This window comes from Mucor velutinosus, assembly GCF_035048745.1.
Source record: "Mucor velutinosus strain NIH1002 chromosome Unknown tig00001542, whole genome shotgun sequence".
NCBI classification, from domain to species: domain Eukaryota; kingdom Fungi; phylum Mucoromycota; class Mucoromycetes; order Mucorales; family Mucoraceae; genus Mucor; species Mucor velutinosus.
Window position 1 is genome coordinate 1336286 of NW_027041924.1, and position 16908 is coordinate 1353193.

The 16908-nt window shown below is 41.5% G+C and overlaps 4 protein-coding genes across 4 annotated transcripts; 1 reads left to right on the forward strand and 3 right to left on the reverse strand.

Annotated features, from left to right (window-relative positions):
• Positions 1-551: 551 nt before the first annotated feature.
• On the reverse strand, positions 552-2382 carry ATC70_005120 (uncharacterized protein; the record flags this gene model as incomplete). Its single annotated transcript, XM_064824418.1, has 5 exons — positions 552-573; positions 625-733; positions 797-1450; positions 1558-2202; positions 2250-2382. 5 exons carry the CDS (start codon positions 2380-2382, stop codon positions 552-554), a joined length of 1563 nt encoding a protein of 520 aa, XP_064677354.1.
• Positions 2383-3731: 1349 nt separating this feature from the next.
• On the reverse strand, positions 3732-6375 carry ATC70_005121 (uncharacterized protein; the record flags this gene model as incomplete). The annotated part of the gene is made up of 5 exons (XM_064824419.1): positions 3732-3866; positions 3930-4310; positions 4364-4468; positions 4517-6043; positions 6100-6375. The coding sequence occupies 5 exons, from the start codon at positions 6373-6375 to the stop codon at positions 3732-3734; spliced, it is 2424 nt and encodes an 807-aa protein (XP_064677355.1).
• Positions 6376-10992: 4617 nt separating this feature from the next.
• On the reverse strand, positions 10993-11931 carry ATC70_005122 (uncharacterized protein; the record flags this gene model as incomplete). The annotated part of the gene is made up of 2 exons (XM_064824420.1): positions 10993-11103; positions 11176-11931. 2 exons carry the CDS (start codon positions 11929-11931, stop codon positions 10993-10995), a joined length of 867 nt encoding a protein of 288 aa, XP_064677356.1.
• Positions 11932-12371: 440 nt separating this feature from the next.
• Positions 12372-15744, forward strand: ATC70_005123 (uncharacterized protein; the record flags this gene model as incomplete). Its single annotated transcript, XM_064824421.1, has 6 exons — positions 12372-12738; positions 12807-13079; positions 13158-13850; positions 13934-14445; positions 14526-14818; positions 14892-15744. 6 exons carry the CDS (start codon positions 12372-12374, stop codon positions 15742-15744), a joined length of 2991 nt encoding a protein of 996 aa, XP_064677357.1.
• Between the last annotated feature and the right edge of the window lie 1164 nt (positions 15745-16908).

Below are 16908 nucleotides of genomic sequence, written 5' to 3' on the forward strand. Positions count from 1 at the left end.
ATCACGTCCCTTTTTTGCTCCCTCACCCTGCTTCTCCGCCTGTAAATCAGTGTCAATGCCAAAATTACATGATTTTCAGGAATGCGACGTTTTGTATCGTGAGCAGCATGTAGACAAGTGAGCCTAAAGCATTCAATTGAGTTGGATGTATAGTCGAAACTGACAAAATATTGTGTTGTTTGGTGCTGTCATCAAAGTCTGCAATGTGGGTCCAATGCTGCCAAATCGCATTAAAGATGATACGGGAGCATGCAATTATATATTGAAAGGCTATTTTTATCTCTGAAAAAAAAAGGGGGGGGTGTTGTAACAGTTACAAAGAGATTTGATTGCCCTCAAATGTTACAGGTGCTTGTTTGCGATGTCAATAGCTCTGGCTTCCAATTGCCTTCTCAAGTGTATATAATGTATATTTAGATGTCAAGCAAAAGATTAAAAAGATGTGATATGGTATAAAGATTATGATAAATTGTAAACATTGCTTCAAGATATATAGATGGATGTGCTACTGTACTAGTTGTTGATGACGGTAGAAAAGGCAACCTTGATCATCATGCAAATGGCGGCTTATGGCTACATTACACATTAGTATCAACTTCCACTTAATAGCAGCATACTTCTCACCTCGAACTTGCTCGTTCTCTTTTAATCATGTCAATCTCACGTCTCAGTCCTGAGATTTCAGCCTCCATATCATAATCACGACGTTTTAATAGGGATATATACTCTACGGCTATGGTAAATGCATCATCGTTAAATGGCTACAGCAACTTACAAAAAGCACAGCGCCGCTCACCTTTGCTAAGAATCTCCCATTTGCTTGTCTTCATGTTCTTCTCCACTGGCAAGGAATCTCGAAGTTCGTCAAACAAATCCTTCATCTCTTTTCTTCTTTTACGTTCGGCTAATTTATGACTAATGCGTAGCTCTGGAGAGCGGGAATAAGGAGTTTCCTTTCTTTTCTCCTCTTCCATCATGCCATCGCTCATAGGCCCATGTCTACTGATATAGGGTTCACTGGCATCTTCGTTTCTCAGCTCATGGAGCCTGGATTGTTGCTGTTGAGGTAAAGGCGGTGGGGGCGGTATGCTCGATCTGTCATAGTGGCCACGGTGCAATGATGTGACAACTGGCATGGATGCTCTTCTTACGAGTAAATGTTCAGCACTAGGCCCATCATTCAAGTCGTCCAGGATAGAAGGTCTACGACGAGAAGGCAACAGAGGGCCACCGCCACCACCACCACTGCTGCTGCTGTTACTGTTTGAGGTATAAGGTAGTCGACTGATGCTATTTTTTCTGCTTGGAGTACCATTGTATTTCAAGTCTCTGTTTTCATGCATGAGCTCCTGATGACCCACGTTGCCTAATGCTGATTGCGGCGGGCTAGGAGGTGCAGAGTAGGTTCTGTAATTGGGCGATTCCTGAATAGTTGCAGGAAACTTGAAGGCTATTTTTTTTTTTTTTTTTTTTTTAGATATATTTATACGAGGATCAGTACATTCATGCATATTCACTCTTTTGCGTTTTTTTTTTTTTTTTTTTTTTTTGTAATACCTCTGTATTTGGTGGATGATGGTACGCTGTTTCTGTTACTGTGGTTGTAGGTGGGTTCAGCAGTAGCAATTGAATGTCTTCTTTGGTAGGGCTCATATGAGTTGCTGCTACTGTTGCCGTTTGAAATATGATGGTGATGCAAATTGTTGCTGGGCAGAGAATCCCGTCTACCACTGTTATTGAATGCATAAGGATGAGGAGCAGCTGCGTCGTTCTCGTGATATCTTTTGGAAGAAGTAAAAGGTGAAGGAGATGGAGATCTTGATGAATAGTCGTAATCTGTTGTTGCAATGGACCCTCTTCTACTCACCACTGTTGAATTTGGTAGGGGCAAATTGCTCATGTCTGTGACGGAGGGTCTGCGGAAGTTGTGATTGTGAAATGCGGCTGGGTCTGTTGCAGAACCCCTTCGAGAGTATGAGAGCTGTTCATAGTATGTTTGCTGTGAGCTTGGTTCCAGGGGCGATAATGGCTTTGTAGTCGCCAATGCTGAGTCATATGGACGCTGTGGTTGCTGCTGCTGCTGCTGCTGCTGCTGCTGTTGCTGTTGCTGCTGAGATACAGACATGTCTGACATACGATGTCGAATATAGTCATCTGTTTGAGATGAAATTGCTTGCATGGAAGGCAGAACTGGTTTTGCATCTACATAATGTGAATACAGCGTTCATCATTTGAATGCCCTCCAATACCTGTTGTCTCCATGAATGGCTCATCAATCATCATCTTGTCGTCTTTCTCTTCAACAGACAAAGATGAGGTTCTCAACAAATCTCTGGCAGGTGGTAATGCAAAGTTGTTATCTTCAGCTTTTATGCTATCCATGGTAATTTAAGGAACCAAATGTGAGAGTGTGCGAGAGAGAGAGAGAGAGAGAGAGAGAGAGAGAAATGTTGCGAAAAAGGGAATATGAGTGAGACAAAAGAAAGGGAAAAAAAAAGGGAAAGGAAAAAGGAAAGAAAAAAAGAAGTTCATGGGTCAAAATAGATTTAAAACGTTTATGCTACCGAGATCCAGAAAGAGACAATGCTTATTTGAACAAATACAGTGTGTATAGAGATGGAGAGGTGGCATACGCTATGGAGGAGGTGTGCGCACCAGTCACGAAGCAGAGGGCATCATGGTCCTATTCAAATGGTGTACAGCCATGATGGGGCTCCTTATTGATCCCTGTGTTCCATCCAGGCAAACCTGACATGTACATTTAACCACCCCTTTTTTCTGGTGAATTCGCTCCTATCATGTCTCCTCGTCCAGCTTTCTCTCTTGCTGGACTATTAGTGTGGATGTTTGTTTATCAAGTGTTGAAGTGAAACGTTGGTGTTTATCTGGCGAGATCAAACATTTGACTCGAAAAGGGAATTCATGATTTTCTGGATACATTTACAGTTCAAAGATAAAAGATGTTGTATCACCCGATTAAGATGACAATGCTGAATCGCGTATAGACTCCCCTGCTTAAAATTGCTTTTTTATACATGTACCATGTATGCAATTGCATGTTATAATGCTATTAGAAATGGCTTTAGTGAGATACAATGTATGTTTTTGATCAAGTATACTATTTTCTTTGTTTGGCTGGAACGTGGTGAATGGAGAACCTGATCAAACAAATAAAGGTTGCTGTACCTTTTCTATTTGGAATCTTCCATCATCTGCGTTTTGGGGTTTTCCCACTATAAAATATCAGCAGTTTTGGAAATTCTACATCAACGTAGGGCATGAAATTCCGCATTGTAGAAATATCCGTCTTGTCCCATTACGTAATATGGGCATATTAGTCATGCTTGTGTGCAGTGGCTATTACTAGCGTTGTTTTCATACGATAACACATATTGAGCCGATATGGATTTGACAGCTCTAGAATGCATCATGTCCCGGTATTTTGTACAGTATATATGATTGCCATGGCTACGCTCATCCTCACAGTCTTTTTTGATGCAAGACACGGCCAAGCATCCAAGACTTTTGCTGGTTTTGTTTGAGATTTGCCTTCCTTCCATTTAAAATTTTGAATGTATGCATCCTTCTATTATTATATTTACATGATCAATTAGGAGAAAGTCATGGTATAAGGAGGGACGAGGTTGTCAACAGTCAACTGAAATCTCCCTGCTGCTGTTGCAAAATATCATGATGGAATAATTCAGATTTTATTCTTCAGGTTGGTAGTTTTACCATAATTCACATTTGGCAACAGGGTTCATTGGACTTCCTGATGGACATTGGAAAACCTCTGCAAAGTATTTGGAGTTCTGAACTGCGCCGTTGACACGCCACTTGGCAGGCGAATGCTCATCCGTAAGAACCTGTACATGGCAATGATTAAATCATGGGTTATCTACTTTTATACACATTCAGAATACACTTACGCCCTTCTTGGCTTGAGCAGGTGTCACCTTATTGCACCAAATACGACCAAAGTTGACAAAGAACAATTGCTCAGGAGACAAGCCATCTAAACCAGGTAATCTGACATTGTTGTAACGCTTGTTCTCCTTATCGCTGTCATATCTTTGCTTCCAGGCAATGTAGGATTCTCCCAACCCACCATTGTCAGCCAAATTCTCTCCCAGTGTGAATTTGCCATTGACATGAATGGCTTCTCCTTTCTCATCGATCATGGTGAAATTGCTGTATTGCTTGACAAAACAATCCGCCTTTGCATCAAATTGAGCAGCTGTTTCGTTTGTCCACCATTGGACAAGACGGCCCTCGGCATCAAAGTGTCTGCCCATACTATCAAAGCCGTGCTACCACACCCAGTTAGTATCCCTGATCCATTGAACATATCCACAAAACATACAGTCAACTCATGCCCAACAACAACACCAATGCCACCATAGTTCAGATAGTCTGGGTAGTTGCTTCCAAAGAAGGGGTTTTGAAGAATACCAGCGGGGAAGACGATCTGAATAGACGGTTAGTTAGTTGTACACATCAGCACAATTGAGCTTACCTCATTGAACGATGGGTTGTAGTACGCATTGACCTCTTGAGGGTTCATCAACCATTTGGATCTGTCAGGTGTCTTGCCGACTTGACGCCATCCGTCCAAGACGGCAAACTTGCGAGCATTGACATAGTTACCAAAATAGTCATCGCTTGCCAAATTCAGTTCACTGTAAAAGTTGGACAAAGACACAGGCGACATGATATCGGGAGAGCTGTCAGGATATCCAACCTTACGAATCAACTTTTCAACCTTCTCCACAGCTTTTTCACGTGTAGCACCATCGAGCCATTCTAATTCAGGCAATCGCTTCAAGAACACTTCCTTGATGCTATTAATAAAGTCATCAGCACGTTCCTTTGCCTCACCGCCAAACTTGTCAATCACATAGTAACGTCCAGCCAAGAAACCAATAGCGCCATTGACTTCATCCAAACAAGTATCCCAGCGAGGTTTGATGGATTTGGGGTTAGTGCCAATCAATTTGGATGTTAAGCGGTGAATAGGGGCGCGGATTTCCTCGCCAAGAGCATCAGCATAGGCAAAGATGACCTTCCAAGTGAAATAGGCTTGCAAAGTGCGAGTAGTCTCTTCTTGAAGTAGTTGCGTAGAAACATTGCCGATAAAGGCAGGTGAAGTTACAACAAGCTTGCCAGGATGAGGAGCATTAGGGGGTAAAAGATGGCTAACGTAGAGTCCCCAATCAACATTAGGGGCAATTTTAGCCAACTCTGAGAGAGACATGGGGTTGTAAGTAGCCTCGGGATCTTGGAACTCTTCAGGCAACTGACTGATGGATGCCAGTCTCTTTTCGAAATCCACAATCAAGCGAGCAGTGGCGTTGGCATCGTATCCAGCGAACAGTTCGGTGGCAAGGCTGGATTTGCTTTCGTAGATGATGGTCAGCGTATCAGCGATGGTTTCGTAAAGAGCCTTGACAGATTCATCTTGAGTGTAGTAGACTTTGTTGGGTAAAGTCAAGCCAGACTGGTACAATTGCAAGGAGTTCACACTGGGATCTTTGGGATCAGCATCGACAATGATCTCGAATAACGCACCAATGTCTCTCTTTGCCAAGAAGGATAGTGTTTGAGTCAAGCGACGAGTTTCAGAAGAGCCCTTGGACGAAGCAGGGTACATGTCGCGGATTTCTTTCAACAGTGGGTAGATAGGTTCAGCACCACGGTCGTCGATCAGAGCCTCATTCATGCAAGAGTCATACAGCGACTTTACTTTCTCAAAGTTTTGCTTGTCAATCACTTTCTCGGGATCAGGCAACTGTGAAGCGGGTGAGTGCGTGCGATCATAAAAGTCATCAAAGGAACCAGAAAAGATGATGCGGAGAGCGTCCTTGTTTTGATTGACGAGAGATACAAACGAATTGATGGATGACTTGCCCTCAGGAATCTCGTGATTCTTTTCCCAATTGCTACAGGTGTATTGATAAAAATCGTTGCAAGGGTCAGCTGTCAAGTCGACATCCTTTAAGATTTGAGCTGCTGTCAAGACACAATCAGGTGTAATGCAAATAGGCTAGCAGAAATCCTCATCAGCATGATAGTCATAGAAAAACAAACAATTCATCTTACTGCTGTATTGTTACTTCCAGGAGGTGCAGGTACAGTGGGTGGAGGGTTTTTAGGCTTCTCTTCATAGACACGTCTTGTATAGAGCCCTGCTACAACACATAGAGAGATGAAAAATGTGATGGCCAAGGCGAACAAGACCTTTTCCAAAAGAGTGAATTTTCCGTTGTGAATACCGTTATTTCGACGGGAGGAAGGACGGAGGCTTTCTTGGTGATCACTGCCACCACCAAGGCCTTCATGCTCATCCTGTAGGAGAGGTTCTCTTTCTGCACTCATAGCTTTCTTTTCAGAAATGTATATCTATATAAAAAGAGAGAAAGATAAGGGTATTTGTGTATGTCGGCGAGTGTGTGAAGAAAGAGGATCCTCTTAATGATGGTGGTATCATAGCTACAAACACACCTTGGTCTTGTGGAATGAGCCTTCATTCTCAGTTGTGCCACATACAAATTTGAAGACGAGTTGACTGCATTCCAAAGTCTGAAATAGGTAGTATAAACGATGTCCACGATATTAACTCGGTCATCACATGCAAGTCTGAATGGTAGTCTTTCGTTGACTCAATTGGAAGGCGGATGTGATTCTGCGACTATAAAGACAAGACGGTTTGTGATAATCAGCAACATTTCATTTAGTGCACTGGTTGATAAACTTGAACTACTAACCTTTTTTGTATACTATTTCATGCAAATTTAACGCATGTAAGGGATAATGACCAAAGAAAGTCGTATAGTATACTTTGATTAGACAAGGTAACAGCAATTGATCTTCAACAGTTCATACAACTTGGTTTATTTTTTGCGATTTTCATTTGGCATGTAATGATCTAGAATAGGATATGCAATGTATTATACAGCATATAATACACCATGAGGATTGAGCATGAGCAAAGATGCGTAATGTAGTGTGATCACTTTAGTTGGGCATAGCAAAGAGACATGAGTGGTGCCATCAGATGGCTAACCTATGCCTTGGTTTCTGTGGGGCGATAGTCTATGACAAATCGTTCCTGAAAGCCTGTCTCCATTCAGACAAATGTTTTTGCATCAAAACTATCATGAAGAACATCTTATCTTAGATCACCATCGTTGTTCATTCCTGACAGGAGGTCCATAGAATCCTACGCAGTGGCGAGTATTCGCTAACTGCCTCTAGACTTCTACTATTGTCTTTCATCCACGATCAAGGTCTTATTGCTGCAGTACTGTCAAATAACTATTACTACCTTCGAAATTTACTCTAGTTTTAATTTTCATTCAGTCTTGGAATAACATAATAAACAAAGATGGTCAGTTTCATTAAACCGGGTGTTATCAATAATATCAACTTTGGAAAAAAAAACCCCCCTCCTCTTAATTCCGCGTTCTTTAGTATTTCAAAGAATATGTTACTTAGGTTTCTATTACGACGACGTGGTTTTCTCGATGGTCGAGTACGTTCGTTTTGTTGTCTCAACCGCAGCCATTGGCTAAATCTCTGACGCTTCGGGCCGTCGTTCAAAGAAAACGTTGAAAGCATTGAGCAGAAGAGGAAAGAAAGTAGAAATAACAGTAGTTTTTTGTTGATTGATTGTAAAATCATTAATCATTTATGAGCCACCAGGCCTGATTGATGCCTGGAAACTCAGCTTTCATATTAATATCAAGGCTGTAAAAGTGTCTAGGGACTGAACATTTAATATAATATGATTATTTTTTACCAACATTTGACTAGAGTAACATGTTACTTTCAGAGCTATAGCACCACCAGTAGTTCAAAACTCAAATTTGGGTGGCCCAAGTCTCTAAAAAAAAAACCGAAAATATTATCGTTCATCCAGAATCTATATGAGGTAAAAGATAGTAACGCACGAAACTGAAGCTTGTTGGAAAACAATAGTGATAAACAACGCATGTTTGGCGGGGCATTTGATAATGATGGGAGGATCCTGTTCCTATTATACTGCTGTGTAGTACCTACTATGGCTACTATTATACAAGTTTTTTTTTTTATTATCATATAATAAATTCAAAAGATATCGCTTATATGAAAGTGATTAATCGATGCTAGAACAAACGCTTGCACCTTATCATAGCTTCATATAAGGAAGGCTTTAAATTGTATTCATTTGGCTACCCTTTTATTACAAACACAAAATCAAATTTATTGACAGATCATCAACAGGAAATCAACTAGTTGTAACCCTATGTTGTCTCAACCTCTCAGCCAATCAGATTGCATAAAAACTCCGCTGACCTTAAAAAAAATTGCGAGGGTTTCCCCCTGTTTTGATGCGAGGCAAAATTTTAAGTTCCGCTATATAGCAATATAGCGGTAGCTATCATCAAATTTCCCCCAGGTGCTAGAGCATGCCTTACTTACACCACCTAGCTTTAGATTCAGTCGTTGAGACTCTCAATCATCACTAAAGTAAGTAGCGATAACCAAGTGAAGGCAGCCTATCTACCTCGTAGCCTCGGATAAAGTCTTGTTGAGCTTCAGGGATAGGCACATCCACACAACGTAAAAAAAGGTATGCTTCAAAAGAAACATAATAATAATAAAAGAAAAAAGAAAAGAACATATCACTATAGGAGGAGTATAGTAGTATGTAGGCAAAAAAAGGACACCCACACAAAGTGGGTTAAAGAAAAGTATATCATGAATACAGCATCAAAGATGCTCAAAAGAGCTCGTTGTTGTTGCAACAAAAATGCATACATGAGCATCGTGCATGGCAGTAATAGTCGGATGTAAAGCAACATGACACAAATACGCACAATTGCAAAAGCAATAGTGGTATTATAAGTTTGCGATACAACATAATGACTAATGTTGTTTCATGTGAAGCCACAGAGGAAACACCACCAACAAAAAAAAAAGAAGAAAAAAGCGCAACAAGGCAAACATCATGAATGCATTATCACGAGAAAGGAAGCAACGATATAAGCGTTCAAAGAAGTTTTATATCCTTGCGACCAGAAGAAAGAAGATACTTACCACTTACCACAGCCACAGATAGACCAGAAGAGTATAGACAATCACCTGAGACAGACCAGAGAACACACTACGGCCCAACTGATGTTCTCATGAGAACATCGAGGTGCTCATATAAGAATCTATTTTATGTTCTCATTCGAGAGCATCGATGTTCCCAAAAAGTGGAAAATGCTCTCATATGGGAACATCGGCGTTCCTAAAGATCTATTATAAGTCGGCCGATGTTCTCATAAGAACATCCGAGATGTTCCCATATGAGCACATCCATGTTCTTAAATAAGAGCAAATGTAGCTGTTTATGAGCGCATCGATGTTCTCAAATCAAAATATCGATGTTCTTAAATGAGCAAATCCATGTTCTCAAATGAGAACATTCATGATCGCGCATGAACCTATCGATGAGCTGAAATGGGATCATTGAAGGTCTGAATCAGCTTAAATATTGGTAGCTTTTATTGGACCATAATTCGTGGTTTAAATATTGGCAGCTTTCATTGGCTCAGAAATTGTGGTTTAAATATTTATACATTTATTATTGGTTAATTTTAATGGGTAAACGAAGGCTACGTGCCAAAAACGTGCAATAGTAAAGCCTTGTAGTGGTAATGGTCATGCTGTAGGCTATAGTAGAGTCAAAGATAATTGAGAATAATAGCCTGGATCAGTATGAACTGTTTCGTGTTTCCCAATATTATCAGTTTTTAGGGCAATATAAAAGTGATGTTTCCAGGCGAGATCCAGAGAGAGCATAGAATGAAAAGGTTGAAGCCATCAACAGTGTTCCATGTAGAGCAACGAATTGTACAAAAGCCAGCATAATATCAAAGATGTGCATGTACCTATCAGCAAAGATGTGAACTGAATCAAGTTAGTAAAGCGTTCCAGCAAAGGCGTAATGACTACAATACCTCTTTCACAAGACAGATAGAAAGTACAGCACACCACCAGGCAGCGACTCATTGGGAGCAGACATTCTTGAAAAGAAAACATCGAACGAATGTTAATGCGTCTTATGCTGTCAGAAGAATCAGATGTATAGACCGCATCATTCAACTATGAAGCATCTGCCATTGTTCACTGGATGCAAAAGGGGATCCATAAAGTATGCAAGAGATGTGCTCAGTTATCAAGCCAAACCCGCCAGACCCACTCGACGCTGGCACTAGTCAACTTATCAGGTGAGTAACGACTGATTCTTCCTGGTGATGCAGCAAAAGATGACTTACTACTTGAACAGTGATAAGCAAGAAAGCAGATAAATGGAACCAGCAAGATGGAGGGAAACGGTTAACCAAATGGCATACTTGCGACATCGAAATTGACCTGGCAAAGTCGCCTTTACATTTCTACAAGATATTTGTTAGCTTTTATATGGCAAGAAGCATTGGACATACCATAAATTTGTTGTCTCGAAAGGGTGTAAATGAAGATTCCATCCTGGATACTATGGCAGGGATATGAAGCTTCCCACGGCGCACATTTGAAATGGTATTCCTTCTTCAATGGCATTGAAACCTAGCCTCCACCTTTAAAGCCATGGACGGTAAATGCTGCCTCTTCTTCTTGCTGCTACAGAGTACATGTCTCTTATGCTGATAGAATTAAAGTGAAAATAGATGAAAAATGAAGAAAAAAGAGAAACAAAAGCACTTTTTTCTCAAGGGATGACCTAAATATACAAAGTTTCGATCTAAAAATATAGAAACACGCTCTAATCATGCACAGTATCAGACTGATGTAACCAAATCAAGTAACTTTTTAAGCTGAAGTGACCTATCAAATGTGATTTTAAATGTGGCATCGCAGCTAATCCATCATCTCAAATCCCAATAGAGCAAGGCAGCATCAAATGTACAAAAGCAAAGTAATTTTATTTTGGATGAAATATACAAGATCTCACAAACGCACACACCATTACATATTGCTAGTAGTACTAAGGTTGTCATCATCCTCAGCATTACCAACACCGGCAGTTTGAGCAAGCTGGGCAATATCACTGTCTCCAACAATTGCTGATTCAGTCTCCTAAAAGCATTTGAAATGTTTCCAATACTTAGATGTTAGCCATGGCCAAAACAAATAATAGGAGCTACTTACCAGAAGATGGCTTCTTGCCTCGTTTTCTTGCAAAGACACATTGGCAGCAGCATTGGCAGCATTGGCAACATTGGCAGCAGCATCAGCAGCAGCATCAGCAGCAGCATCAGCAGCAGCAGCTCGGTTTCTGCTTGCTCTATTTGCTTTGAAGGCCTGGGAGAGCAACAACCTGGCACACCACTGCTTCTTGCAGAGACAAATCATGAGATTGTCCCGTTGCAGGGCCTGCTCCTCCAGTGCCAGGCTGTAATATACCTGTTCATCCTGCACATGGTCCAGGGCATTCCAATGCGAGATATTTGGATGCATCACCAGTATAGCCTCCAAGACCCTCTTTGCTGTGCGGTGGAGCTTCTCCCTGCGCGATTTGAGCTGCCCTGGTGTCAAATCGGGTACAGATGCCCCATTGCATAGTTTGTGTAGATGCTGGAGCATTGCGTTGTATCTCTCCACAGGAGAAGCTCTGGCCCTGCCGGTAGGGTTTGCTTCAATTACCCGAGGACCTCTTCTGTTGCTGTTTGATAGTACCTGGCTTCTGTAAGTGGGATCCAGGATGCTTCTTGTTGCCAAATCGCTGCCTGCGTCTTCCAATGGCGACATGAATTGCTGTCGAAATCCATCATTCAAGACGTTCAGTTGTACGCCTTGTTGGCTGATTTCGGATCTCATTGCCATCATTTCTTGCAAGAGTCTTGCGGTGAAGTCAATGCTGGCAGCGTTGTTGTTGTTGTTGTTGTTGTTGTTGTTGTTGTTCATGGTTCGCGCTGATAATAAAAATTTAGTAAGCAAAGAAAAGATATGTTTAGAGTTGTGTTATACCGTATATCTCGTTGCGCACACACCACCACGTTGTTGAACGTCATTCGGTTCACAGGCTTCATGCAAGTAATGCTGACCTCATTGTACGCCCATAGTATAAGCATATGTGCACAGTGAATACCACTCGATTTGACATGATGTTGAAAGTGAAATGACGTAGAAGTAGCCTGAGGCGACATATCACATCATAGGAAACACGTTCCTTACTTGATCTTGGACTTTGAGTTACCAAACGTTATATGCAAGACTACGTATCACTTGCTTGTAAACGATGATAAACGCATTTGTTGGCGAGCGCAAATAAAACTTGAATTAGTATATAAAGCTGCCACTTGAAATTTGTTTTTACTTGCCTATTTTTCTTGGTTTCTCCAAACATGTCATTCTCAATCCGTATATCACGAGAAACAGAGCCATCCTTCTGTACAAATTGCTATACCAGCTTTGACAGTGCCCGTGCTCTACGCAACCATCGCCGAAACTGTCGTGCTCCCATTTTGAATGAAGATCAAGATGTTGAAATGGAAGAGCAACCTCCAATGGAAACAACGCTGATACAGCCACAATCTCCCCCCAGTGCGCTAGTCACAGCCAATTCAGATCATGCAAACCAGCTGCATGATGATGATGCCATGAGTGATATTGAAGAAATGATTCCTGCTGCTGACGATGCTGATTACGACTACGCAGGCTTTGAACAGACGCCGGGTGCTGCTGATCTGCTGCCTATTGTCGATAATAATGGTAAGGAATTGCAGCGCTAAAGTAGATGTATATACTCACAATAGCGGATTCCACACATGCGATAACAGGAGACAATCCAGAAGAACCAGGGCTTGAATTTGATTTGCTAAATGTCAAATACAAGACAGTTGGAGTAGTCGACCCAGATGCAGAAGATCAGGCTTGCTTCTACGATTGCAGATCCCTCGAAGACATCAACCAAAATACATATACAACCACAGAACTGGTTTCGATTGAGCTGTATGATATCGTCAATGATTTTGCTATACCACGGGATGCATACAGAAAGTTGGTCAGGTTGATGAACACTGTTTTGAGAGATACAGAAAAAATTAGTCGAGGTAATTCGCATTGCAATGACATGTCATTTATACAATAACTCACCAGCTTCCGATCCTCCCCCTCCCATGAACTGATAGAAAGCAATCCGGAGATTATGCATGGCCCTCGTGTGCAAAGCATGCTTCAGCGCCAATCATCGTTGACATCCCATGAATATGATGTGTGTATCAATGGCTGTAAGCTGTACGCATTGGAAGTAGATGACGAGGAGACAATTTGTGATATTTGTTCCCATGAAAGATACGATGCACGGGGAGATCGTCGAGCCCTGTCAACAATGAAAGTCATGTCAATTGGAGACATCGTATCACGATTAGTTGCGAATCCAATAACGAGAGAGGAGCTTCGGTACCGACATGCCTACGACAACAGAGACCTTGAAGAAAATCCATCCGATGTTATCATTGCTGACGTATTTGACGGCGCCACGTACAAGTCCATCAAGAATACGCATTTCACAAATGACCTGGATATCGCAGTTGCGATCATGAATGATGGCTTTGTAGTTGAAAAGAGAGGTGATCGGCTATTCACAATTATTCATCTGATGGTGTTCAATTACGATCCACACAAGCGTTACAAGGAGGAGTACACGCACGAGCTTTGTATCTTTCCAGGAAAAAAGAAGCCCAAATCATTTGACTCGTTCATTTCCATCATCTTGGCAGAGCTCCAGTGGCTTTCTACGTATGGAATGGTAGTCGAAACAAATGATGCTGGGCCAATTCGTTTGAAGGTTCATCCTCTAATTTGTGGTGGTGATACTCCAGGTAATTATCCTGATTGATAAAGCAACTAATCAGCATCCACAATGGCTAACATGAAATTGATTTACCTACCTGCTTTATTCTAGCCGTGTTTGACTGGAGCAAGTGTGCTCATCATGCATCTGAGTATGGCTGTCGTTGGTGTCTTTCGCGTGGTATGCACCCTGATAATCGCAGCCATGGGATGTACTTTCCAAATGCTGGAAGCATGCGTACGAATGAAGATTACGAGAGGGCTGAGTCCAACCTTGGATTCAACGGTGTTAGCCTTTTCAATCAGCTATCGTCATGCATTGCACCCCAATGCTTTGGATTCGAAGAAATGCATACATTAGCACGAGGTGTTGGTTCAGAACTCTTCGAGATGCTCACTGTCGACCTGTCTCCGAACAACACAAAGTTCTTCTACACATATCCAGATGGTGAATTGGAGCGAGAAAATTATCCATTTTTCATTCCAAAGCAACGGCTGTTCGAGATTGGCAAAGCAATTGAGGACACAAGATCATATATACCAGTTGCATTTGATGGAAGCTTTTTGAATCTGGTGGAGAAGCTACGAGGCACCCGCAGTGTTGACTATCTTGATAATTTGCTGGTAAGATCAGTTCCACTGTAATCTGCAAACGTACACATGTAAGGCGTGAATTAGGATCTGATTATTCTGATTTGAAATAGACCATCATACCTACTCTCTTTGTCCCAGAATTAGCCAGTCCACAGGCTAGGAAAGCAATCATGAAGCTGGTTAGAGGCGTCTGTCTTGCATTGCAATGGGAGTTCACTGAGTCTAGGTTGGCAGAGATTGATGAATGCATTGACTTCTTCATTGACTACTGCAAAGCTCAGAGAGATGCCATGTGCTTGTCACTTTCGGTCTTCCGTCCCGTAATGCATCAGCTTACACATGTAGTGTGGATGATAAGAGAAATGGGGCCAATTGTAGCCTACTCCTCACGAAGTCAAGAACGGTTAGTCATCTATACATGCTATGTTTATCACACACATCCAGTTACTTACATAACAACATCATCCATTTTACAGAAGCATTGGAAAGTTTGGTGATTTGATAACTGGCAAGTCAAGGACAGGCAAGCAATCTTCCAACTTGATTGAAATTGTTGCAATCAGAAACCAGCTGAAAAGGATCTTCGACTCAAATGAGTTCCTCCAAGGCATTCGACCGCAGCCATATGCATCCATCACATACCTCAATCATCCAGAATCTCTAACAAGCTCACAGTTGTGGGAACCTGATCAAGAAGAGACAAATTTGGATCATCATTTTGGCTTCGATGGTACTGATCGTGCTGAACTCCATGGTGTTCCAATTGCAAGATTCAAGCGTGCTTTGTCGAAATACTATTGCAGGATATTCTCTCTTCAAAGGCTGAACAGTCCATTGTCAATGACGATCAAGGTTGCCCATCGTGCTCTAATCGGTTCTACTGTCATAGGATCAGAAATATACAGAGAGAAGATGCATGAGTTTCGTAGAAGCAACCATCTGGTCATGTTTAGGTCAACTCACCTCAATCGACTTAATCACCCTGTTTCCTGTTGGTTTGTTTCGCGAGTGATATTCTTTTTCCAACATGTCTATGATGGGTCGACCTACTTTTTGGCTTTCGTTGAAACCATGAAAAATCATGGTGTTGCTTCTCACGACAGGTCTGTCCCTTTTGTTCGTATGAATGAGCCTGTCGAACAACAAATTGCAAGAAGGGTGCCGAGAGTGATTGATCCCAAGTATGCTGTCATTTCTATTGACGATGTTGAGATGCAAGTGGGATTGGTGAAATCTTTGGATAACGACTTGCACTTTAGCGTCATTGCAAACTACCATGCGTTTGAACAAGATATGTCGATCGATGCTGGCGATATTCGCAACCTTTAACGAGGATTGAAATCGCAACATACAGATTTTTTTTTTTGCTTTCGCGTAAAACTACCCACTTGAGGCTACGAAATAAAAGATAATACATTTGTCAATACAATACATAGCTACATTCATTAATCATACTTGTATACCTCTTACAGCTTTGTTGTCCATGAAGGCATGCGCAAAATAATTATAAAAAAAAATAATAAAAGAAAAGGATCCGCATCACTGACCATCAAAGCATTTTGAGAAAAGCATAATTAACCCAGCAAGGTTAACGTCCAACGAAGAAAAAACGAGTTTGCTCGGATTCGAACTGGCGACCTTCAGTTTGTTAGTCAGGAATATTACCACTTTGACATAGCGACTCAAAGTAACCAGAAACTTGGGTCACGTGATTTTTTCTCCTGATTTGTTTCAAATTGAGCAAGTTTGGAGGCTTCTAACTTCGTAGATAATGATGCTACGAATTGGCGTTCGGTACGAAAAATAAACAAAAGAACTCAAAAAGTCTGACCATACCATTTAAAAGCGCATATCTGATAACTATCTTCACAGTGTAAAGCCAAATGTTCTGATATGGGAACATCGAGGTGCTCACGAGAACATCGATGTTCCCAAAAGAGCGCATCGATGTTCTGTGAGAACATCAGTTGGGCCGTAGTGACAAGCATGCACCAAATATAGCAGACCAGGAAAGACCAGGTTAGCGGCAGCAACACCAGCACCATAGAAAACCAAGGAATGAACGATACCAGAGACCAAACAAAGACCAAAGAAGCAACCACCAGACATGATAAACCAAAGAAGCAGACAGCAGAGATAGCAGAGAAGTGATGGCAGTAGCATCCACGTCAAACAGACAAAAAGAATTATCAAAACCTAATAAACAAATTCAATTAGTAGTGTTAATTCTACGCCTTTCAGTGCTCGTTATCGAATGGTACCTAACATATTCCACGTCAAAAAAGCAGTACCAAGTTCTTCCAACGGTATAAGACAGAGTTATCGGAAGCTAGAGTGTTATTATCAAACAAACAGTTTCCAAAACGACCATGGTTTGATGCATAACGCGTTTTGCAAAAAGGGAAAAAAAACCGGGTTTATGGAATAATGAGAGTGCACCCTATCCGACGTCACCGCCTGTAGATTTAGTCTCAGTATTGTACCGTAGCAGCC